Below are 26263 nucleotides of genomic sequence, written 5' to 3'. Positions count from 1 at the left end.
TCTGGATCTGTAGAGCAACGAAGGGTCCTGTGGCACCTTATAGACTAACAGAAAAGTTTAGAGCATGAGCTTTCGTGAGTTAACTCACTTCTTCAGATGCATCTGAAGAAGTGAGTTAACTCACGAAAGCTCATGCTCTAAACTTTTCTGTTAGTCTATAAGGTGCCACAGGACCCTTCGTTGCTCTTGATTACATAGTGCACCTTAATCATCAGGATCTTGTGAACACGTCCCTAAGGGTACACTTAATAGCAGTATCTGCAAAGCATGATGTAATACAGGGACATTCAGTGTTCACTCATCCTATCATGAAATTTATGAGAAGGTTAAATAATATTTTACCCGCCTATACAGCAAACCACATGCATGTGGAACTGTAAACATGGCAGTACATACAAAAACCATTTGAACCACTAGCAACCCACCATTTAGGATTTTCAAAAAGGACAAAGTAATCATGAGGCCAAATTCTTACCAAAGGTAGTCTCTCCTTTTCACCTCAACTAACAAATCTACATATCAGCGTTCTGCCTGCAACCACACTCAGATGCCAGGCAGACAGTTCTTTGTACTTTTGATGTCCATTGAGTGCTAGTTTTCTACCTGCAAAGGACAAAGACTTTAAGAAGATAACCATGACTCTTCATCTTCACTAAGGAGAGATGAAAGGAGCAACCAGTGTCCAAACCAAGGTTATTCAAATGGATCTCATGATGCATAAAACTTTGCTGTGAACTGAACAAGCTGTCAACCCTGAGCATTGTTTGCTTGTACTCTACAAGAGCACACGCAGCATTGTGCGCCTTTCTTAATAAGGTCCCACTGTAGGACATGTGGAAAGCTGCTACCTGGACATCCATCCATATGTTTACCAAGCACTATGTTATAGACCAGTACTCAGTGCAGGCCACTAAATTCAGCCAGTCCATTCTGAGCATTAGAGACAGTGTAACACCAAAACCCCATGTCCAACAAAATGCTACTGCTCCAAAAGTCACCTTAAGTGAAGCACCCACATGGGCACTTCTTGAAGAAGAAGAAGAGCAGTTACTCATCTTGTGCAATAACTGAGGTTCTTCGCGATGGATGTCCCTTTGGGTATTGCATGACGTCCCTCCTCCCCTTTGCTTTGGATCAATGCCTGTCTGGTGAATGCCTGGTGAGCCTGGCATTCTTCTATCTTCCCTTTTGTCGGGGGGGGGGGGTGGATTGTGGGGGATGTGCACCTTAGGAGTAGCAAGAAACAGATGGATGCCAATGGTCACCAGCTGATGAAGAGAACTTGAAGAGAGAATTTTTTTTTGATGATAACAAAGGGGCTAGATAACTTGGATGAAAAATGGGGCTAGCAACTCTTTATTAAACAAACTATTTGAAGAGGAAAATAGAGAGCTGCTGTAGTTGTTACCTCAGCTAAGGACAGTAGAGGAGGAACTCAGGGGGCAGTTGGCAATGTGCAGCTGATAACGTCTTGCAGACGTATAAGATGCTTACCTTCAAGTACATGCCAGCTTGGGGCACTGCTGCTAAAAACTCCTAAAAGCACAAGGCACCGTAAACGTCTCAAGTGGAGCCCCCATAGGGACACCCATCTCAAAGAACCTTCATTAGTGCACAAGATGAGTAACCCTCTCTTTCCATTAAAGAAAAATTCTCTTAAGTGGGACGTATATAAGCACTTCCTATACGTTGGTGTCCTGGGACCATGGTTTCCTGTGGATCCTGTTTCTCCAAATAAGTTAAAAAGAGTGAAACAACAGCAACCTGTGATGGCAGCATTAAGTGCTGATATCATCAGAAGATGTGGAGATTTCTGTTAAGGTACAGCATTCCCCCCATGTTGTGGGCATTCTTGGTGCTGGCATTGAGTCAAAGGGATGTTCTTATATCTGTATGGTATGTTCCTACATCTTCTTCTTGTGCTATTGTTGAGTTCCAATCACAGTACCCTGAGTATTATAGTCATCAATTACTATCTTAAAATGTTATTTTATAGAATGTCAATCAAAGGATATCCCCCTACACTGTTTATATTAAACTTAACGTGTATCTAGTATACAAATGTATCATGATATTCATGTTATCAGTGTATTCCTCCTCTGTTAGTCGGGGGTAGGTGGCAACAAATGGAGCATGATGCTTTGACGCTCGCAAGATTTCTGGTTATCTCACCCCCCTCCCCCATTCTTACAGATTGTATTTGAAAGTTGGTAATAAATACCTATTTTGCTTTTCCACCCCCACTCACCATACCTGTGTCGTACAGTTTCCTAAGTTAAGGAACTAAAGTTCTGCTAAAGAAGAAATGACTTGCTTCTCTAGTCAGCCATTCTGTTGGCTGGGTCTATGAGCCTGTGATCTTGAGATCTCACTTATTAAGACATGTCCCTTTCCATGTTGTAGGTGTTCTTGAGGCATAGGTCAGGACCTGGGCAGTGTTCTCCTCTTTGTGCTCAGATACAGGAAAAAGAATATGGAAAGTTTGAATTATTATCTCAGTCCCTTTCCCTTATGATCTTGGATGGCAGTTATCCTGCTAGTCAGTTCCTTGACCTGTTAGGTAGGGAACTTGGCCGCTCTATCCCGTTTTCTCTCTGTGTCATGTTCTTTTTCACTTATTTGTGTTAGCCTAACCATTTAAACCTGGGAGCTCATATTTTCAAAGTCATTAAGAGAGGACTGGGAAGCTCAGTTACTGTTGATATTACTGGGAACTGTGCCTCCAAGTCTCTTAGGCAATTTTGGAAGTCTTAGAGATACCTAAAACTATATTTAAGTATTTGCATTTTTCAGTTTTTCAGACGCTTCTAAAGATCATGCCATGTAGGTATCTTAAGCACTCAGCTCCTGACCTGTGACTTAGTGATAGGGTGTGTAGGGAGAGGAGCTGTCTCCAGCAGACCTTCATAGTAAGTGCAAGATGCCAAACTAAGGGCTAGGTAGCAACCAGCATATAGCTCAGGAAATGTACCAAACACTGAGAAGATGTGGTCAGTTTTTCTAGAGGCCCCCAAAGATAAATACTGTGTGTGCAGCATATGCCTGATGAAGGTTCATACAACTCCTTTTTGGATAAATAGTAAAAGGTTTTCCAGAGTAGTTCTACATCCCATTCCACCCACGTCTTCTGCATTAACATAATGGTTCAGGGCTCAGCCTGCAGCTATTGCCACTCGGCTTCTGCCCAGCTGGCTTAAAAATAGTAAAGGCCTGGTTTTGCCCTGAGTATCCGATGACAAAATACTTTAATGTTGTGTTCTACATTAGTATTTGTTCTGTGTAGCAAAGCCTGGAGAGCTTCAGGAAATTATAACATTTAACCATTTATTGTGTGCCTAAGGGTAATAACTTTTCTGTAGTTTTCTAAAGATTCATTATCCAGAATCTTAATTCATTAGAACAGCTTTTATGAAACATATAGAATCAACATTTTCTTGTATTTTCTTATTTGCACAGTGTGAGAGATTCATTGCTCTGTTTTAATTTGTTTCATGTGGCGCCTTTGAGTACATTCCATACAGTGCCGTTATTGAATTTCTGTGACTGTCATTATATAGCCATACAACCTTTAGGAACTCATATTCTGAGTCTCCCAGTTCTGTAATCTGTTTCACATTTAAGGATTGACATAATTAGCTTCTTCAGAGTTATAATGGTAGTTCCAAAAAACGGAGCAAAACATATCCAGGGCCAAAAGATAGCATGAACATAGAGCAATAAAACTTTAATTTTTACAATGCTTGCTATATTATTTCTCTATGTTTTCTTAAACTATAATTAAATTCAAGCAAGTTGCTTCATAAGATTTTGCCTCTGCACATGTATGTATATATTATCTCTTTCTTTTCCACCCTCCCTGTTTTGCAGTGTGGCAAATATGCTTCAAATTAGTAGGGGAAAAGAGTAGCAATATGTAATTTGAGCAGCTGATGAATTATTGTGTCCTCACTTGTTCACAAGCTTAGCTATTGTCTTCTGTGTGTATGCATCTCAGTACTAAATTAGTATTATTGGAACAGATGAAAGCATATTCTGACATTTGTTCACAACATCCTCATCTTGCACATGCTCCCTTCCATCTGACAATATTATTCATTTACTACCCAATTTACTGTACTGGTAATATGCCTTTCCTTCACAATCATACCCATTTTTCTGTTGCTTGATTACTCTGTTTTCTGTCACTTGCTTACTTTGTAAATGATAGAAACATTGATCCAAGTTAATGATTCCTTTATACTATCTCCAGTAGGCACGGTGATGAAGGAGTTTATCAGTGTCTGTATTTTCATCCCATGAGCTCGTCTTGCAGAATCCTTAAATCCAGGATTAAATTGGGAACCTCAAAACTTGGTGTTTCCTTTTCTTACTGTGGTCAATTGAACTATGTTGATGTTGCAATATGACTGCACAGGTCTATAAACCCCATTCTGGATCTACATATGATGTTGGGGCTGGTCTAGGTTAGGAATGAGTGTCTTCAGAAATCTAAAGATGTCAAGAAACTAATTCTTCCTTTGGTATTTTCCTTCCTATTCATCAAGAATCCTGCCACTAATGTAAGCATTATAACAGGGCCTAAATGCACCAGTATTGGTGACGTCTTGCAGCACAGATGGGTTAGGATACAGGTATCTCATGAAGTGTCACCATGCAATTCTTCTGTGACTCAACCTAACTAAGTACATATATGGCACCTACATTTAACCCAGTAGTTTAATATAATGGCATTTTAGCGACTCGTGCCACATGACCCTGAGGCCCAACTGGCAGTGTTACTCTGCACCTTGAATATGTTTCATACTGGCTACATCTGCGCTAGAATTCCTCTTTCAAAAGAAACATGCAAATGAAGGAAATTGAAAATACAAATGAGGCACAGATTTACGTATCTGGCACCTTATTTGCATAGATGTGGCTCTTTCAAAAGTAATCCCCATCTTCGAAAGAACCCTTCTTCCTTAAAAAAGATAGGAAGAAGGATTCTTTTGAAGATGGCGATTACTTTCAAAAGACCTGCGTCTAGACTGCTTTTCTTCTTTTGAAAGAATGTGCAAATGAGGTGCCAGATATGTAAATCTGTGCCTTATTTGCATTTTCAATTTTCTTCATCCGCATGCCTCTTTCGAAAGAGGAATGCTAGTGTAGACATAGCCACTATGTTGTTAAAATTTTGTGACACATGTCCAACCATAATAGCTGACTAATGGCTACTTTTCAGAACCCAAGGAAATGGAACTTTACGATGTTTGGAGTCTGTTGCCACAGAGACAAAAACTATGGAATATCTCAATGGAAGAACATATTTTGTGTTTTGGTAACAATGTTACTACAGATGTATAAAATTTCGTCGTTTCAGAAGAAACCTAAAATCTAAATAAGACTGTGTAGTTAACTAACACCTCTTATATCATATATTAAACCTTAATATTTGGCTGAAAAGGAAAAGATTACCGGATTGTAGGAGGAAAGCTAACCCAAAATGTAGTGACAAAGCCCATGAAAGCTTATTCTCCAAAATATCTTAGTCTATGATGCGCCACAGGACTTAACTGTTTTTGCAGATACAGATTAAAAAGGCTACCGCTCTGATAAGTGTAACTCCAATATTACGTTCTCCACAACATTGAATTGCATGTGTGTGACAAATGTCAGACCACAGCAAAACTTGCTTTTGTTTACATTTTTGTATCTTAGTAACAGAGAGAAAGCTGTGCTAGTCTATATACTATCAAAACAAAAAAGCAGTCAAGTAGCACTGTAAATAAAGACTAACAAAATAATTTATTAGGTGAGATTTTGTGGGACAGACCCACTTCTTCAGACCATAGCCAGACCAGAACAGACTCAATATTTAAGGCACAGAGAACCAAAAACAGTAATCAAGGTGGACAAATCAGAAAAAAAATTATCAAGGTGAGCATACTTGGCTTAATCTAATCCTTGACTCTCCCCTCCCCCCTGCCCCTCTACTCTCTGATTTGCTCACCTTGATAATTTTTTTCTGATTTGTCCACCTTGATTACTGTTTTTGGTTCTCTGTGCCTTAAATATTGAGTCTGTTCTGGTCTGGCTGTGGTCTGAAGAAGTGGGTCTGTCCCATGAAAGCTCACCTAATAAACTATTTTGTTAGTCTTTAAAGTGCAACTTGACTGCTTTTTTGTTTTTTATTTTTGTATCTCTGTGTGTGTGGCGGGGGGTGGGGGGGGTGCTGGCAGTGTCACCTGTGATTAAAGTTGCCTAACACTTTTTTTATATCTGTATTACCTAGTGTTTATTGAAGATCAGTTTTAAGCACTTCACTATCTACTTGCGGATTTGCTGAAGATTTATGTCATTTTACAAAATCTGTAGTAATATTTAAGATGAGCCCTGTATTCATACACTGACTTAAAATGACCCTGTCACGTGTGAAAACAAATCACATTGTTGTTGTTAATGAGCTTTTCAATTTACTATTCAGTGGATCAGATAAGTAGATTTAAGAGGTAATGATCCTGTTTAGCACTCACGCTTGCCTGTCAGATTCTAGTAGTTGAAGGAAATCCTCAGGGACAAAAGCGTTGACACAGTTCTTGATGGGATAATGGGAATCAAAGCTAATGGATGATAAAAGGAGTGGTAAGAGTTACAAGGATAATTGCAGATTAAAGCACTGCTCTTTGTCAACATTGACTGCTTTTCCAGTATTTTATTTGGGAAACTCTGATGTGGTGAAGGTCTGGTTTGACAACAGAACATGACGCTAACACAGCAGGTGAGGCATTTCCTGTCCCACGAAGGAAAACATCTGAATATCAACATGTTAGTCAGGAATGCAAACCTTTTTAGAAAGAATCTGATGTACAAAATGTAGAAAATAGAGTAGTTAAACATTTGGGAAAAAAATAATAATATATCTTGCTTCAATGGCATAGCAGTTGCAGCTAAAATACCAGAATGTGTGTTTTGAATATTATATATATATATGTTGTAAATGATAATTCTGTAAATATTTAACATGACTTTTTTCAAGGTATATGAAGGGATTTCAGTGTTAAAAGAATGGATATTCTGTTTGTGCAGTTCATGAAAGATGTTGTAATAATATGATAGGCCTATTAAAATTGACTATCTGGATTTTTGTCTTGATTTTATTGCATTCCCATTTAAAATCTGATGCATGTGAAAACATGACTCAAAGAATTAAATATTGGCAAGAATGACTAGATGGGATGACATCACTGGCAGTGGTGGAAATGGATATAAACAAGTATGATATCCTACCAGAAGTATTCAATATCTATAATTCATCGCAATTTAAAGGATTGATAAGTAATGTTTCAAAATAAAACTGGCAGCTAGATGGCACCAGCCTTTCATAATTGGGTGGCTTAGGTTACGCATGTTGTGACTTTGATGATCACTTCCTGGATCATAGTGGATGCTTGTCCTGATCACATAGTATAGCAGAATTTCATATAATTAGTGCTACTTTCTCTTTTGGGATTTAGATTAAAATAAGAATACTGACGTGCACTGGTTAGTAGAGTTGAGTTTGGCCCAGGTCTTGAATGAAAAGCAACAGTGCTGTAGCTAAACATGCTTTCAGTAGCGGGCTGGACTAGAAGACCTTCTGAGGTCTCTTACAATCCTATGATTCTGTGAGGTGCACTGATAGAGCAATGTGAGGAATTTTGCCACGTACCTGTTCCTTCTATCTTAGATTCTAGTAGATTCTCAGATTCCATCAAATAATTACTTCTATGGTAAATAAAATGATCGTCAAAGTTTGTAAAGAGTGTGCAGTAATGCTAACTGTGCACCACAGTGCAGCTCTATATGACTTGACCTGCCTATTGATAATGCATCATAATAAAGGATCCCTCTGGCTGGCAGAATATGAGGAAAATTTGAGTTAATCAATGCCCTGGACCTGTAATGAGACATGATTGAGCACTGCACAACTCAATGTTTTCAAGTTACTTGGAAAGGAAGAGAGAGCCCACAATGGATACCTGGGGAATACCTACTTCAACCTGATTATCTGAGTGAAAATGCAGCAATTTACCAAATGTAAACTAAGGTTCAGGAGTGACATGTACATGGATGTTGCCAAGGGTAGTGAGTGGTGGAAGGTATTTCTTTGCTGCACCACACTGAGACAGCTTATAAAGCTCCATTATCTCCATGAAAGGAGGTGATTTGCTCATTGGACCACAGAGTAAGTGCATGTTTATTCTAAGTATTTATGACTTCTGTTTGGGAGGATATGGTTAAATATGGTTGAGTAAAATGTGTTAGCCCCCAGATTCCTGAAGCATTACCTTTGGAGGTTATGAGTCATCCATATACATGATTTAACCAAGGCCGGATGGACTGAGGGAATAACCCACATTCATGCTTATGCCCTTTGGCTACATACAAAGCATATGGAAGAGTTAGTATATTTTTGAAATAACATTTTTGACTTTGTAAATGTCTACAACATGTTGAAATGTTTATTTTCAGGTGTATGCCCGAATGTCAGAAGTCTTAGGAATAGCAGATGACAACCACGTTCTAGAAACATTTATGGCAAAAATGTGAGTTTGTGCTTGAGTTCTAATTTTATATTTTTGTTATGTGTTTAATGTTTATAATCAAAGCTTAAATTTCAAATCCCCAGCTAAATTTAAATGAGACTAAATCTAGTTGTTTTCATAAAAGTTTTAACATTTGATACCATTGTATAAAACCACTGCTCAGTCCATTACAATGCAGGTGTAAGTCCTGTAATCTTCTGTAAGCTTTATTTTGTTGCAGCTGCTAGGACTATGTTAAGTATTATAAGTTAGTAAGAAATTGTTTATAGATAACATACATTTGTAAGAACTCCTGGTTGTTCCTTTGTAAAAGAAATTGCTTTCTCTGAAGTGAGCTTTCCTTTGTGTGAGTGAGCAAAGTGTATGCAGTGGAATCAGTCCCTGAAGCCAGCTTTTCTGCGTGACTAGCTGCCAGCAGCACATTGAGAGTAATAGGAGCTGAGCCCCGCAAAAGAACCCATCCAAGAAAGGCTCCTTCGGGGAAGATCAAAGTCCCATGTGCTGTTAGCTGATGATTCATAGTCATATAGTGTCTTGAGGAAACGGGACAGGACCAGAACTATGGACTGAAACACATAAATAGATAGGTGCAGAGTTATAGGGAGTTTTCGCCATGACTGCTCTGCAGGAGTTAGTCTCAGCTGGCTGGGGAAGCAGGAGGAGGCCCAGGGCCCTGGCCCCCTCCCACTCTTCCCAGGATAGATGGTACTGACTGCTCCTGAGTACTACACTGACAAGAGAGCAAGCTGACAAGGGGGTCGTATGATCAGCTCACTGCCCTGGATTAATGACTGCAGACAGACACCGTGGATTCACTATGCCTTGGCTTCCTCTACTGTCTCTATGCAACTCTTTGCCTACAAGAGTTTGCCTGTGTAAGTGCATGGGTGCAGGAGGGTCCGAGCGTGTGGGTGTTTGCTTGAAAGCTAATTCCCCTTTTTCCTTTAACCCAACAGTGGCAGTTAGTAAAATACGTATAAGTGTAACCTTGGGGTGATCTCCAGTGAAAATAAGGTAACAAATACCAGTGACAAAATTTTTAAAAGAGCTTAGGTGCCACTTAGAAAGAAACTTTAGATTCCTAAATGCTGTCCTCAGGAACTGAGCTCTTAGATGCCTACTTTGCTTTTGAAGTTGGGGTTGAGGAGCCTAGACCAATGAGACTCTTGAAAATATTAGCATGGGTCATTTTTATCCTCCTCTGTGTGTGTGTGTGTGTGTGTGTGTGTGTGTGTGTGTGTGTGTGTGTAAATACTTCATGCAGATATACTTCACACAGATTTATCCTTTTATGCCTGAGCCTGCTAGGTCACAGGACTTTGCTCTCCCTTGATAACAGCCAGGAAATTAAAAATATAGATTCAGATAGAGATAAAACCATGCAAGACAATGGTCTGTGAAGCAGCTGAAAGGAAGATTATAACCTCCAGCACTCTCTCTTTTTTGATACTTGCCTGAATAAATAATTCAGCCTGGCATCACAATGTTCAAATAGATAAAGAATAACTGCAAACTTATCAGATGCCTTCATTTCTGTTCTCAGGCATCCTCTTTGGTTTTCTTTTTCTCCTGTCTAGCAAGCCCCAGACAAACTTCCAAGATTTTGGCTTTTGCAGGGTCTGCCCTGTCTTTCTGCATATATCAAGACTCCATGTATCTCTTGAGACACGCCTCTGAAACTTATATCAGAGAGGTAGCCGTGTTAGTCTGTATCTTCGAGAACAAGAAGTCTTCCTGTGGCACCTGATAGACTAACAAATATTTTGGAGCACAAGCTTTCATGGGCAAAGACCTGCTTCATCACAGAGCCAAGAGAGTTTCTCAGGAAGGGTAGTAGTATCTTGTTCAAAATGGGAAGGCTTCCAGGAAAACACTGATTCTAAGGGTCTTCCTGTGCTCCTGGGAAAGGATAATATTTCTCCCAACTGGCTTTCTATTCATCTACATAGACTTACAAATGGTTTTCAATATGGTGTTGCCATTGCTAGGAAAACACCCTAATAAAACCTTAAGTTTTTCTTCAAGTGCTTGCTCATGTCCATTCCACAATAAGTGTGTGTGGTCTCCCATCTCCCCAGGAGTTGACAACACTCTGGTGGACCACCTTAGCAGGGAATTTTCTTCTCACCATGAGTGGTCGCTCCACCCAGATGTGGCTAGCACAGTCTTGCAAATGCGGGGGGTCTTTCCCTCGTGGACTTATTCACCACTGAGCAAAAGAAAAAAACTTCAGCAGTTTTGCTCCTGGGAAGGTGGGGGGACCTCTTGGAAAATGGCTCCCTCTCAGAAGCATTTCTCTTGCCATGCTCCAGAGACCTGCTTTAGATGTTCCGTTACATAAGATGGGTCTTATGTCAGATCAAATGAGATGAGGCTTGAGTGATCCTGATTGCTCTGGTGTGGCTCTAGTACTAGTTCAGTATACTCCTGAGCATAGCCCTCTACACAAGTTGGCCCTTCACAAATCACCCAGACTTACTGTTTCAGGATCATGGTTGACTTAATGATAATATGGAGAAATCCACATTGCATAGAGCTGGAAGGAACCTTGAAAGGTCATTGAGTCAAGTCTCCTACACTCACAGGAGGACCTCTTGCCATCCCTGACAGACTTTTTCTTTTTCTTTTTTTTTTTAAATCTAACCTGTGCAAGGCCCTTGGAATGCTCCCTCAAGGATTGAGCTCACAACTCAGGGCTTACAAAGCCAAAACTCTAACCACTGAGCTATCCCTTCCCCATTTCTGCATCTCAATCTCATGTCTCTGCACCTTTCAGCATGGAAGCTCTGTGCTTAAATGAGGATGGGTGCACTTGCTTGGATGAGGTCCAGCAGGTCCTCCTGGGCAGCAGGAAGTGTCTGTGTGCTTAATTTATCAAGAAAACTGGACAAAGTTCTCCCTTTGGGCTTTGGAGCATGGTCTCTTGCCAGGTCGTACCCTGGTCCCAGCTGTTCTTGACTACCTGCTGTAACTTAGGAGCCAAAAGCTGGAACACTCCTCCATCCATCTGTACCTTGCTGCCATCTCTGCTTTCAAGAGCCAATCCAAGGCAAGATAGCCTTCTCCCTTGACATAATGGTTAGATTCCTGTGGGGGCCTCAAGAGGACTACTCCCAGATTTGGGACTCCATCCCACAATGGGACCTCAATCTAGTTCTCTCTTGGTTCACAGATCAGCCCTTCAAGCCCTTCAGTTCTTGCTCTCTGTCCCAACTGTCCTGCAAGGTGGCAATCCTGGTAGTAATGACTTCATTGAGATGTGTTTCAGAAATCAGATCCCTGACTTCAGAACCTTCTCGTACACCGTCTTACCTCAGACAAGTTCCAGCTGGGGCTGCACCTGACCTTGTCACATAAAGTCTTACCTGCTTTTCCAATTAATCAGATCATATTCCTACCAGTCTTCTGCTGAAGAGTCTTCTGTTCCATGTCCTGGACGGTGGTCCACTTGAAGCACCCGAAGTCTTTCCGCAGATCGCTGCAGCTCTTTGTGGCCACAGCCAATAGAATGAAGGGCCAGCTGGTATCTGCTCAGTGTCTTTCTAACTGGACCACCTCCTGTATCCAGGCCTGTTATGAGTTCGTCAGGGTACCTTTGCCATACATTGTCTGAACTCACTCAATTAGGGCTCAAGCCTCAGCAGCGGCCTTTTTGGCATATGTGCAAGTCCACAAAATCTGCAGGAGCCCACAATGTTTTCTTCAGTCCACATCTCACTATACTGTCACCCAGCATGCCAGAGATGATGCTGGGTTCAGCAGTCAACATGGCTTTGAACTCTGACCCTCTGCCAAGCAAACTGCTGAACATGAACAAGCACTTGAAGAAAAGAAAGTTACCTGTTAGTAACTGGTGTTCTTTGAGATGTGTTGCTCATGTCCTTCTCACTTCACACCCTCCTTCCCCCACTGTCAGAGTTTCCAGTAAGAAGAAACTGAATGCGGCGGGGGGAGTATGCAGTTCCCCTTGTACTGCACCCTGGAGGTGCCACTCCTGGGATAGCTAGGGCTGGTCCTCTCCAGGTATTGCTAAGGGAAAACTTCGAGCACCAGTGCATGTGGCAAGTGCATAAACTTATTGGGGAGTGGACATATGCAACACATCTTGAAGGAGACCAATAATAGAGAGGTAACTGCCTTATTAACCATGATTAGTTGATGCAATACTAAATACAACTTGTCCTTTTCTACAATGACTGCAAACAAGTTTAACATTCTATAAGTTAACATGACTTCTCCAGGTCATTTTCTACCATGACCTACTTTCCTAGTGAAGACAAGACCTAAATGGTTTAATTTCACCAAGACAGAGTATGCTATTATAGCTTGTTTTAAGAAAACTACACTACTCATCAAATCTATTGTTTCTCTGAAATAACCCTATGAGCTAGGTCAATGGGAGAAGGGTGAGCAGAAAAATATTTGTTCTGGAGCCTGCACAATTCTGTATTGTACATTATTTTTCTTTTTTCTTTTTCTTTTTTGTTATTTTTATTTCTCATGGTCCAAGAACCTCAAGATGTTTGTGTTTTCCCAACCCACTCTTTGCGCACCCAAGCACAGAGTGGCAGAGTAGCAAATCTGGTGAGTCAACATAGAAGAGGTTATAAAGAAGAAGAGCTTTTCATCTGCCAACTATCCTATGTATCTTGAGAGCAACTCATAATAATTCTTCTAATTAAAAAAACACATGCATGTTCACCTACTGAATCTTTTTCTTCTTCTCCTCGTTTATAAATGGGCTTGGCAGAATTCAAATTTTTATACCCTTTTGATGTATATCATCAGTGTTTTAAATATTTTTAAAATATTTTAAGCATTTTATAAGTATTTGTTGATTTAAATTTTCACAGATACATGAACTTATGTAAGCTTTTTTATTTTTTTTCAATTTAAATGTTCACAGTTTTGGGAAATTCAATGGGTCAGGTATTGGTGGAGTCAAGACAATAAATATTTAATGACATTGGATATTAAGATTCAAAAATGTATGGCTTTCTGATCCAGTAAGGCAGAAGAGGAGGAATAAATAACCCAAAGTGATCTTGTTCACTAGTTTTATTAACACAAATTGTCAATATCACATATCAAAATATACAAAGTAACTATTCTTAAATCAAACTCTGGAAAGTTCACAAGCTGCATTTTACTTATTTTACCTACCTATAAATTTCTATGATTATCTCAGAATATTGTCAGTTTGTGTATGTACAGTGAAATCTATGTTTATTGACATTTACTGATAAAAATCTAATCTTTCCAAGCCTATTTTTAAACTGTCTCTGATTGACTTGATAATTTGTAATGTGGTTGAGGCAGAGATCATGTCGAGTTCGCTTATCTTCATGGCTCCATAAATAAATAATTTAAAAAAATGTCTCCAGGAGGTGAACAGAGCCGAGGATTTGTCCTGTCCTGCTACAATAAAAATACGTTATACCTGCTAGTGCATCTTCCTGAGCAAAGTTCGGAACCACTTCTCCAAGTTCTATAGGCATCAGCTAATGCAGCAATGGCTGACTGAATTGTGCTTAGAGAAACGTTCCCCAGATAAGACATTTCTTAGGAAAACTAGTGAACGAGATCACTTTGGGTTATTTATTCCTCTTCTTCTGCCCTACTCAAGCAGCTTGTAGCTTCAGAACGCTGTATTCTTACCTAACAAGTGTACTTTAATATACTGCTATTAAGAATTCTGATCTGCACTGAATAGAAGAAGCCACAGGAACCAAGTTAGTTTTCCCCTTGCCTGTGAATGTGTTTCCAGGGGTTTGGTCAACCAGCACCAAAACCACCTGAATAGACGCTTACCCTTGTGATTTTTGGAAGCAGCACTGACTAGGGAATTAGACAGGCTAACCTTCATTATTTGAGCTCAAAATGGAGTAAAGCTAGAAATCAGAAGAAGGACCATTGTATCAAGTATAGATACTTCAGTTTGATTGGCTGTCTTTCCTTCGGTTACTACCAATGTGATGAAAACTTTGTGGCCTGTACCCTATGACCAACTAGCAGAAAACCAATTAATAGTAAGAGGATAAGTACTACATGCATTTAATTTTTTCAGCTGTCTTTGCAGAAGCAATATAAACTAAAGCAGGTATATACTTAACATTTTAATGCCATCCGGAACATTTCTGAAACAGTATAAAAAGCAATCCTAATTTAGATATCTATATTTTGCTCATTTCTCTTCATAGTATTTTTGTTTATGAATTCTTGTTGGATTGTATTGAAGATAATTTTGGTACCACAAAAGGATCATTATTAAATTGGTGAATAAGCAGTAAATATTATTGTAAAATGACAAAAATCTGTTTTCTTTGCACCTTTTTATGTCCCCATCCATTAAACTTTCTGCTTACCAGCAATAGTGTGCTTAATGTAAATCTGAACTAGAGTCCATAATATACTGACACAGCAGATAAAACCTTATGGATCAGTCCTGACTGGCAGCATTTCAGTTGCTTTATTTCTAGGCTTAATCAGAGTAAATTCTGCCACCTTGCCAAATAGTCTGCATGTTTTGTACTATGGACACATGACATAGTCGCTTTCCCTTGCAAGCCAATATCTTAACCCAGAACTGTAGATTAGAAAGCCATTAACTTACTTCACAAGTTAGACCCATTGATTTTGCTTTTTCCTGTCAGAAAATGTTAGCATTCCTGGTAAATATTTTTAGTACTGTGTTCTTCATAAATACCACCAGGATCACCATTAAAATGCCAATATTTGCATAGTGGTATAGTGCTACTCAGAAGGAAAATGCTTCTTAAATGGCAACCATTGGCTTTCATATAAGAAAGTGAGAAAGATACATTGGTGAAGTTGAAATAATACTTTACCATTGTAATCTAATGTTAGAACCATTGAATACTATTGTAATCGTGAACTACTTTTGCTTCTAATCATGGAATAGTAGCAGTTTATAGCACTGAGTCTTGAAAGACATAATCAACACTTGGAAAGTGTGAAGAAATATTCTGCGCTTAAATACTGTGGGAGGAACATAGGGAAAGCAAATATAATCATCTGATATGCAGTGATCAAACAAGTGGTGAAGCTTTATGACAATGAATTTTTGCATTCCACTAATGAAAGGACTTACATCTCCTTTTTTGTGATATCATACTGGTTCTTATGACAAACTTAGTGTCTGGTGCTGGATGCAGCATTTTTTAAAGTCTGAAGTGACCTTTAGTTGTGAATGAAGTGAACCACATCTCTCTTATCTTGAAGACTTTTTCTGCATAACTGTCTAAGTCACATGATATCAACATTAGGTCATCTTCATTCACACAGTCTTAAATTTCTCTTTTGGATTGTTTTAGCATGAACTTCCTGCTGCAGAATCAGTATCATAGTATCAGTTGAGGAATAGTTTAATCAAGTTAATAGCAAACAAGCTGGTTTACATGTATCTATTTGCCAATAGCACTGATTATATGAACTACCTAATGTTCTACTAGAGTTCATCTTGAGTAGCTGTTCATTAAAGAATTGAAGTATTTACGGAGGTTGACATTCTGATAGTAAATCGCAGGTAATTCTCTCAATTCCTATTGCCAAATGTAGATCTTCCATTATCCTTCCATGGGAAGGAATTCACTAGTCTCCTTTTGAATTTATGGACATCACTTTTTAAGGGACATTATTTTACACAATCATGCGGCACTCATTCAGGAAAAGAATCTGTTATTGTAAGCCATAATCTTATATCTGCCCTATCAAGAATCTTAGATTTCAAGAGGAAACCTTTATAGTTTCCACTGTCCTTCCTTATCTACACCAGTGACCAAGAAAGTTCATCTTTGTTTGAAAAACAGTAAGTACCAGATTTTTAAAGGTATAGGGGCTTTGCTGCACTCAGCATTGCATTCCCTAACTGATTTCCAAGAGAGAGTTGAACCCTGGGGAGCCAAAATCCCAGTGACAATTAGTCTCATAGAAATCTAAGCTCCTATATCTATTAGACATTGCAATGCTGAGTGCAGCAATACCTAAGTAACTTTAAAAATCTAGGTCATAGTCTCAAAATGACCACATCTAGTTGATGCCAGTGCTTCGAGCGTGGGTGTCTCCACAACACTCTGTGCTGTGGCTTCGTTTGGAAGAATGTGTTTGTGACGCACAGATTGTGGTACGTGCACAGTTCAAGGAGACGCTGTCCATTGTCATTCATTTTTCCCACACCGAAGTGTCCTAAGCAGGAAGGCCATGAGGCCCAATCAGCTCCAACTCTTGCATTGAAGTCACCCAAGATGTACAGTCGTTCATGAGCAGGTATTTGTGCTACAGCAGCACTAAGCACATCATAGAACTTGTCTTTTACTTCTGGTGTGGCGTACAGGGTTGGAGCATAAGTGCTGATCAGGTGGACGGGACCGGAGCAAGTTTGGAGCGTGATCTGAAGAAGTCTTTCTGATCCGCCCATGACTAAATCAACCATTTGTAGAAGGGTGTTTCTGACAGCAAAGCCAACACCATGCTCTCTGGGTTCTTCTTGGGCTTTAGTCTGCCAGAAAAAGGTGTAGTCCTTTTCCTTTAGAGAACCCGAATCTGTGAGTCACGTCTCTTGCAGTGCAGCGATATCAACTCTGAGCCTCTTCAGTTTCTCGTTGATGACAGCAGTCTTTCGGGTGTCACTGATGGCCTGAAGATGTTCAGTCAAGCCGGTCAGCATGGTCCACACATTCCAGCAAGCAAGCTTAAATTGTTGATGTTTCTCATTTCTTGTTGATTTTCTTATTGGTTTGCCTGGTGCCCAAATTTCAGTCACTTGTCAGGTTCAGGAACCTTAAGCCTCACGCACCCAGCAAGGCAGGTGAACTTTGGCTAGATGTGGTCATCACTAGGCATAATAACCTCAAAAACGTCCTTCTGACACGCAGCTTCATAGTGCTGACTGTGATACAGATCACTCGCTAGTTTGCTCCAAGCTCAAGCTGAGACCCAAGAAGCTGTACCGCTCTAAACCTGCTCGAAGGCCCCGCATTGACGCCAGAAAGACGGCAAACTCAGAGAAAGCTGAAAAGTTCAGAGAGACCCTCCAGGAAAATCTGCGCAGTGGCCCTGGGGGTGCCGATGCGACATCCAAATGGCAACATCTGAGGGATACAGTTTACAACACGGCCTTGTCGGTGTTTGGAAGAAGAGCTAGAAACACGAATGACTGGTTCGAAGCTAACTCCGATGAGATGATTCCAGTCATTGAAAAGAAGCGCGCTGCACTGCTGGAGTACAAATGCTCACCGAGCCAGAGTACCCAGGAAGCACTTAGAGAGGCCAGAAGAACAGTACAGCAGACAGCCAGGCGCTGTGCCAACAACCCCTGTCTCCAGCTATGCAGCAACATCCAGACCTGTGCTGACTTTGGTAATCTCAGAGGAATGTATGAGGGTATGAGGAAGGCATTAGGACCCACCCAGAACAAGATGGCACCTCTGAAATCCAAATCTGGTGAAGTCATCGCTGACAAAGCCAAACAGATGGAGCGCTGGGTTGAGCACTACTCCGAGCTGTACTCACGCGAGAACGTTGTGGTTGACGCAGCCCTCGATGCCGTCGAGCTCCTACCAGTAATGGACAAACTGGATCAAGAACCGACTCTGGATGAACTGAAGAGAGCCATCGACAGCATTGCAGCAGGAAAGGCCCCTGGTCAGGATGGTATACCACCAGAGGTAATCAAATGTGCTGCGGACACACTCCTGGAACCCCTACATGAGGTACTGTGCCTGTGCTGGAAAGAGGGTGAGGTTCCACAGGATATGCGCGACGCTAACATTGTAATGTTGTATAAGAACAAAGGAGACAGAAGCGACTGCAACAACTACTGTGGAATCTCCCTCCTAAGCGTCACTGGTAAACTGTTCGCTCGCGTCATCGTTGGCAGACTCCAGAAGATTGCTGAGAGGGTGTATCCCGAATCGCAGTGCGGATTCCGCGCAGAGAGGTCTACCGTTGACATGGTCTTCTCTCTAAGGCAGCTGCAGGAGAAGTGCAGGGAGCAGAGAAAACCACTCTACATAGCCTTCATCGACCTGACCAAGGCCTTTGACTTGGTCAGCCGGGATGGTCTGTTCAAACTGCTCCGCAAGATAGGCTGTCCTCCACGGTTACTCAAGATGATCCAGTCGTTTCGCAAAGACATGAGAGGAACCATCCAATATGACAGTGCATTATCGGATGCTTTCAGAATCAGGAGCAGCGTCAAACAAGAATGCGTGCTTGCTCCGACATTGTTCGGGATCTTCTTCGCACTCCTCCTGAAGCTTGCCTTTGGATCTTCAACATTGGGCATCTTGCTGCACACAAGATCTGATGGGAAACTGTTTAACCTTGCAAGGCTGAAAGCTCAGTCTAAGGTGCAGGAAGTCCTCATCAGAGACGTGCTGTTCGCAGACGATGCTGCTGTAGTGTCTCACACAGAAGACCAGCTTCAAAAACTGCTGGATCAGTTCTCCAAAGCGTGCAAGGACTTTGGGCTTACCATCAACCTAAAGAAGACAAACATACTCGGTTAGGATGTTGCTGAATCCCCATCAATCAGCATTGACAACTATACATTAGAGGTCGTCCACGAGTTCGTTTACCTCGGGTCCACCGTCACTGACACCCTGTCATTGGACACTGAGCTAAATAGGAGGATCGGAAAAGCGGCCACAGCTCCATCCAGACTCAGCAAGAGAGTGTGGAATAACAACAAGCTGTACGCTCACACCAAAAGCAAGTCTACCGAGCCTGTATCCTCAGCACCCTCCTTTTTGGCAGCGAGACTTGGACCCTGTATGCCCGCCAGGAAAAGAGGCTGAACATCTTCCACTTGCGCTGCCTCAGGCGCATCCTTGGAATATCATGGAAGGACAGAGTGACCAACACCACCGTCCTCGAGCAAGCTGGAATCCCAACCATGCACACCCTCCACAGGCAGCATCGACTCCGCTGGCTTGGCCACATCCACAGGATGAATGATGGAAGGATTCCAAAAGACATCCTGTATAGTGAGCTAGCCTCTGGCAAAAGACCTCCCGGATGCCCCCAGTTGCGCTACAAAGATGTCTGCAAGAGAGACCTCAGAGAGGTAGACATCGAGCTGGACAACTGGGAAGAACTAGCAGATGACCGCAGCAGATGGAGGCAGGGGTTACACAAGGGCCTTCAGAGGGGCGAGATGAAGATCAGACAGCTAGCAGAGAAGCGAGTGTACAAAAAGCACAATAAGGACTTGCCAGACACCCACCACATCTGCAAGAGATGCAGCAAGGACTGTCACTCTCGTGTGGGTCTTCATAGTCACAATAGACACTGTAAATGAAGTCCTCAATTGCAACTTTAAAGGGTGCGATCCATAGTCTATGCAGACTGAAGGATGCCTACTACTAGTCTCAAAATAATTCTTTTGGCTTCATGTGTCTTATATCATAGCTAAACTCATAGATTTATATACTCATGTGACAAAATTACGTAAACTAAACTACTCTCAGCTTTTACTGAGTCAGACTTGTGCATATTCAGTTGTGACTCATCACTTGTTCATGGAAAAGAAATAGAGTGTCAGATTCTTCATTTCAATCATTTGTTCTGAGCATAGACCCATTCATTTGTTCACATACTGTTTGTGAACCCCCCTGAGCCCTGGAAATGCTATGTTGTTTAAACATGCCAGATACTTGTGATAGTTAATTATTGATCTTTGGGTTCACAAAAGCTTGTCATATCACCAGAGTCCCATAGTAAGTCTCAAATCTGGTATTCTCTCATCTGGCAACTTTTGTGGTCCAGTGTTCCAAGACGAGAGTCCCGAGTTGAGGCTACCACCTGCCAGGATCCACAAACCGGGCCAAGGACAGAGCTGTGGCTATCAGCCTGACTGGGCCCAGTGCCTGAAGCCCTGCCTGTCCCACAGTAGTGTGGGGAGCGGGAGCCAGAGCCCCCGCCTGCCCTGCAGCAATGCAGAAACTGGGCGCTGGAGCCCCCACTTGCCCTGTGGCAGCACGGGAACTGGGTGCCAGAGCCCCCATGTGCCCTGCAGCAGTGCAGGGACTTGGCAGCAGAGCCTGTGCCTGACCTGTGCAGCAGCCCAGACACAAGGAGCCGGAGCTCCTGCCTGCCCTACAGCAGAATGGGGACAGGAGCTGGAGCTCCCAGCCTTCTCTCTTGAGCCAAGGGATGGAGCCTGAGTTTTCTGGCTGCCTGCAGCAGTGTGAGGTGGGCAGGGACCCTCTGGCAGCCCCACAGCAGCTCGGGCCTGGGGTCTGAAGCCCAAGGGCAGCCATGGGGACTCTGGGCTAGCCCAGAGTCCTGGGGAGGGAGGCTGGGGCTGCAGCAGCCTCGGGAGTGGGACCGCTTGGGGCAGAATCCCTGGACTCCCTGGACCGGCAGATTCTCCCTCCAAAACTCAGAGTTTTTATTTGTGAAGGTATTTTGTGGCTGTTTTTTTTTTTTTTGACTTCTTGCAAATACCCAGGTCTAATGAAGAGTGTCTGTTCAGTCAGTGTCTGTGTGCCACAGGGAGCTCTTGACTATAAAAGATTATAACCTGCAAAAAAATAGTTAAAGCATGAGCACGTAGAGCCTTGTTACTACTATATTTCCCATTTCTTCTTTGTTACGGAAACACGAATACCACACTGTGGCTGAGATTTCCAAAGACTTTTAGGTGATTTGGATACCTGGTTTTCATTCATTTTAATGGGAATTGGGCATCCAGTATTCAAAATTTTCAGCCAAAAATATTAAATTGTTTTTGTCTCTTTGAATTTTACAACTCCCATATTGTATAAAAGTGTCAAAAATAGCCTTAATTGGTCACTGAGACTTTTAGATCTATATTCTGTGACTTGGGGTGTTCAGTTATTTTGAAATTTGGTTCTTGTCATCCATAGTTAAGAATCTTCAACTTTTTAACTGTTTGAATAGCATTTGTATTGATATAAAGGTATAACATGCACATATAGCCTTTCAAGTTCATAATTTTATGTGCACACCTCTCCATTTTTGTAATACTGATACAGGTGTCTACTCTCCTCTTCTTCATTTAAGGTACCAATCGATAATACAGAGCTTGTAGCGTTATAACAGGGATACATGCAATGATAACTTCAAGAGGCACCCACCACCTTGTGACCAAAGTAGACTTGCAACGCTCTTCCTACTTAAACTTATATCTCTTCTTCAGCCTCCTTTTTCCTACATTCACTTTCTCATCCTTCTTCCTTTCCTGATTCTCTATAATCATTTCATGTGGTCCAATCTCTGGAATTCTCTATATTCTGTGACTTGGGGTGTTCAATTATTTTGGTATCGTATTCACTCCACTACTGCTACCAAATGTATCTACTACCCATTTTTTCCTGTAAGCTTATTATGCAGTCAGTACCATGGACAGATCTAGCAGCAGTGTGGGTTCTGGGCCTAGGTGTGGGAATACATCCTTACAAAGTAGTTGTGCGAGTGATCAATAGAAGAATAGGGGGTCAGAAGACGTTAAGTGGTTCAGAAAGGTTGAATGGAAGAATACTTTTACATCCATTGTTATCCCTCTTCATTAATATGGTACCCAAATTAGACAAACATTCACAGTAAGTGTGCATTAGTCAGAATATTTATAATTAAGATGTTTGTATGTTTCTCTGTGAAATATACGGTAATGTATTTTTGCTTTGTATTCATTTTCAAAATACAGGAAAAGGGTCTTTGTATTCATTTTCAAAATACAGAGCCTAATAATAATACAAATAGTTTTAAAGATATTACGTTAAGAAAATCAGAATCTTTGATATGATGGTCCTGCAAAAAAATGAAGCAGTTTTTACATTACACAAAATATTTAAAAGGGGCTTCTAGGCAGTCTGAATTTCTTTTTTAATGTTATTTAGTATATTACTCATTAATATTGTCCATCATTCCTGTTATGTTTTGTTCGTAAACCAAAAATGAAATTGGAAATTGCCAGGAATATGTGCTCACCAATATGTCACCAATCTCTTACATATATCAACTGTACTTTGCATCGTCCAAATGCAGCAGCATATGGAGCAAAATAATTAGGCCAAAATAGGAAGAAACATTAGAAGAAAAGAGTAATCAAACAGGAGTGGAACAGCTTGTTTTAAGTGGTCTGTTTTGCTTAGTTTCTCTTTAAATTTTCAAGCTTAGGGTGCTAATGTTTAGAAATAGATTTCTCCTTTTTTAAAAAAATTGCTTTTTCAGATTTTTGCATGAATGTCAGATCTGGATAAGCCTAATTTACTTTCTGTAGTGTGTGTGTGTATAAAATCAGTTAAAGATTTATTATGCATGAGCATTTTGCTATCACCCCATAATAGGAATAAATGGTAAATTACAGACTTGCTAGGATGGGCTCTTTCTTTAAGGCAGTTAAGCCATTATTTATTCATAGTGGTTTTTGTTAAATGAGTCAATACTTACTTGTGCATTTAAGATGAGGAATTTTGCGGGTGGGGTTCAGCGTTAGCATAGAAATAGGCAAATAATTGTCTTCCAAACATGGAGCAGTCCAAAACGACTTCCTTACATGTAAAAACAAATGCTCTCTCACACACCCCTATGAGCAAAACTGATTTAAGGCTCTCTATTTCAGGTTCTCCATCCCCAAAATTGAAATAACAATTCCTACTGATGTATATTTTGTTGTAAACAGTAAGCCTATAGAGTGGGTACTGATGTGAAACAGGTATATTTCAGAAAGGCTCTGATGGTTTCTTTTAATTTCTGCAAATGAATCCAGCATTAGTGTCTCTGTTGCATCTTCATAGACAGCACACTCTTTCCCAGCACTTTTCTCCTTCCAAGCAGTTTACAAGGATTAAGAGGTAAATGTGTATTTCTTGCAACCCAGAACCACACTGAGAGGCCATTTTAAGTGATAGCATCTGGAGCCCCATGCCTGTGTGTGCTAGTAGAGTGGGGAGCTAAATGTCTTTGGTAAGTGCATCCGCCCAAGAACAGACGTAATTTGGCCTAAGAGGTATTGGCTAATACTTGAATATTGGGTTTGCAGGTACTGAAAGAGAACATCCTAACTCTTTTATGTTGTACTGTTTTCAACTCCAGTGTGAGATCGGTATCTATGTATAGTTTTATCAGTGTACTTTTGGATTTTTTTTTATTAACAATTACAAAGTACCCAGATGCTCCATTACCAGAAAGCTGTATTTGTACAACAGTACTCTAGCATTGTGTGTTGGTATGTACTTACTCTCACTCCTCTCACAAAGAGGGAAATATTTATCATAAACTCTCTCTCCTTTATTCTAGTGTTACAAATCTTAAGTGCTGGGGAAGATGTGAGCCTGTGATTTCAAGAACTCTTCAGTTTCTAAATGATCTTTCTGTTGGATATCCTTTTTATTTACATACATCATGGGTCCTATTCAATGAAAATAATTTAGTAAAAATTAATATATGAAAGCCATTTTCATCTTATGGTACGTTGTTTTAATACCAGTGAGAATATAAATATGAAAATATTGGTTTGGTCTTTTAATATGCAAAGCACATTTTAAGTTATTTTGTATGATTCCCCCCTTCTTATTCTCAACACAAGATTATGCAAATGACTAGTTCATAAACATCATTAGTCTCATTCACAATCCTCCAGAAGACAAGAATGTCGTTAACTCTAAAGAGAGCAAGACTGGACCCATTTTGGGTCTGATTCAACTAAAATACTTAAGCCCATACCTGACTTTAAGCATGAGTAATCCCATTAAAATCCAAGTGACTACTTCTATCCAGAAAGTCAGGCATGGGCTTTAATATCTTGTAGAATCAGGGACTTCATTCGTTCTAGTTGTATTACCATGATCTTGATTTTTTATTAATCATCCACCTGCATCTCAGGTTAGATTTTGCTTTGACTCAAACTTTCTGAGACTGATACTTAAGTCATGGGTCAAAAAAGAGAGTGTGATATGTTTACTTTTTGCAACAAGTCAGACAAGAAAACCCATTTTCAGAAAAAAAAATAGTATGTAGTAATATTTGACATATCAGTATGTTGAAGAGGATACAGGCAATGGAAAACAAAATCTTCAGAATAGATAGAAATGCTCAGTAAGGAAAGTCCTGTGATATTTTTAAAATAAAAATCTACTTTCTTTTCTTTCTACTAACATTAATCTCTTCACCTGAAAGAAAAGAAGGCCAGACAGTACAGCCTTGAATCGTTTTATTTTCTCCTTAGAATTCCAGTCAACACAGCAGAACATTAATATATTTCCTTGTATTAAATGCTCCTCATTGTTTAGCAGATTGAATAAGTGCTTTTCATTTAACTAAAATTATGCGGTATATGTTTCTTCACACTTACTAGGAGTACCATTAATCATCCAACGTGGAAAATGTTAAATATATGTACATCTACTGTTAACACCACCAGATACAATGGGGCACAGCTGAAATCTAAGGTTTTTAACAAAACGGGTGTTGGTCATTGCATTGCATGAATAAGAATGTACAAGAGCTAATGACAGTGATGAGCAGCCAGCTGCCATTGGGTTTCCACCTATGGCCAGTGCACCTACTCACTGCTCCTTTCTCCTGTGCCTCTCATGCATTGGGGGCACTGGAGCCCCAGACATACCTACTACTCTCCCTCTCTCTCTTTCTCTCTCTCTCTCTCACGACTTCTGGAGTGCCGTGAATTGGCTGCTTTGTGCTCCATCCCAGCTCCTCCTCTCTCCCTCCCAAAGCTTGAATGAGGGGAGGAGAATGAGGTAGGTATGGGGCGGTGGAGCTCCAGTGCATGAGAGATGCAGGGGAAGAGGGCAGAGATCAGGTGAGTGGGCCACAGGAGAAACCCCAATGGGCTGCCTGAAGGCAATAGGTTGCCCACAACTGGATTTCAGTCTTGCAATTCACTGAGATGATGAAGGACCACTCACTCATGCAGCCCACTCATAGACTTGGTTGTGCGTTGTTGGGTAATGGCTTTGTTGTCCCTCAGCTGTGCTTGGTGGCTATGTGTACACTTGCATTCCTCTTACAAAAGAGGCATGCAAATGAGGAAAATCGAAAATGCAAATGCAGTGCAGATTTACATATCTGGTTCCTCATTTGCATATTCTTGTTTTGAAATATTTTCTTTCAAAAGAAGAATATGCAAATGAGGCACCAGAGTAAATCTGCACCTCATTTGCATTTTCGATTTCCCTCATTTGCACACCTTTCAAAAGAGGAATGCAAGTGTAGACACAGCCATTGTGTTTAAAATATTCCACCTAATTCATAATTATCTGTTTTGTTGCTCGATAATGTATGTAGGCTGAAGTAGTCACCATTACATTACTGTTAACAGCACTGAGCCTTTTATACGTTAATAGTAGTGAACAGGTTATATGTTTACATACATAAGAATTTAAGATGCAGCTCTGTTTCCTCCCCCCACCTCCCCAGGAGCTGGGGTCAAGCACTTTCCATCCAATGTGCAGGAGTGTGTCTCACCATCTCAACCCTAAAAAAGGAGGGACAGTTTGCAGTTAACTGCCACAATGTATATTTGTTTTAAGGCTTCAGGGTAACCGAGGAATATGTTGATGATTAAACAGTTTTCAGATATTACTGTAAGTAACGTGGATGAGTTTGCTGTGTGTGCTTTGGATACTATATTACCAGGAGCAGGGAGCTTAAACAAGAGTATATGTATGTGTCCTGAAAAGCAAATCTGTAAG

General features: G+C 40.8%; 1 protein-coding gene across 2 annotated transcripts in view; it reads left to right on the top strand.

Annotated features, from left to right (window-relative positions):
• RANBP17 (RAN binding protein 17) overlaps positions 1-26263 on the top strand; it is a 253947-nt gene that overhangs the window by 121961 nt on the left and 105723 nt on the right. For both annotated transcript variants that reach the window (XM_075009426.1, XM_075009427.1), the window contains 2 exons: positions 8491-8564; positions 23850-23930. In XM_075009426.1, coding sequence (XP_074865527.1) covers positions 8491-8564; positions 23850-23930 — 155 coding nt within the window. The remainder of the gene's footprint in view (positions 1-8490; positions 8565-23849; positions 23931-26263) is intronic.

Source organism: Carettochelys insculpta, chromosome 15 (assembly GCF_033958435.1).
Source record: "Carettochelys insculpta isolate YL-2023 chromosome 15, ASM3395843v1, whole genome shotgun sequence".
Taxonomy (NCBI): Eukaryota; Metazoa; Chordata; order Testudines; family Carettochelyidae; genus Carettochelys; species Carettochelys insculpta.
This window is presented reverse-complemented; position numbering and strand designations above follow the sequence as displayed.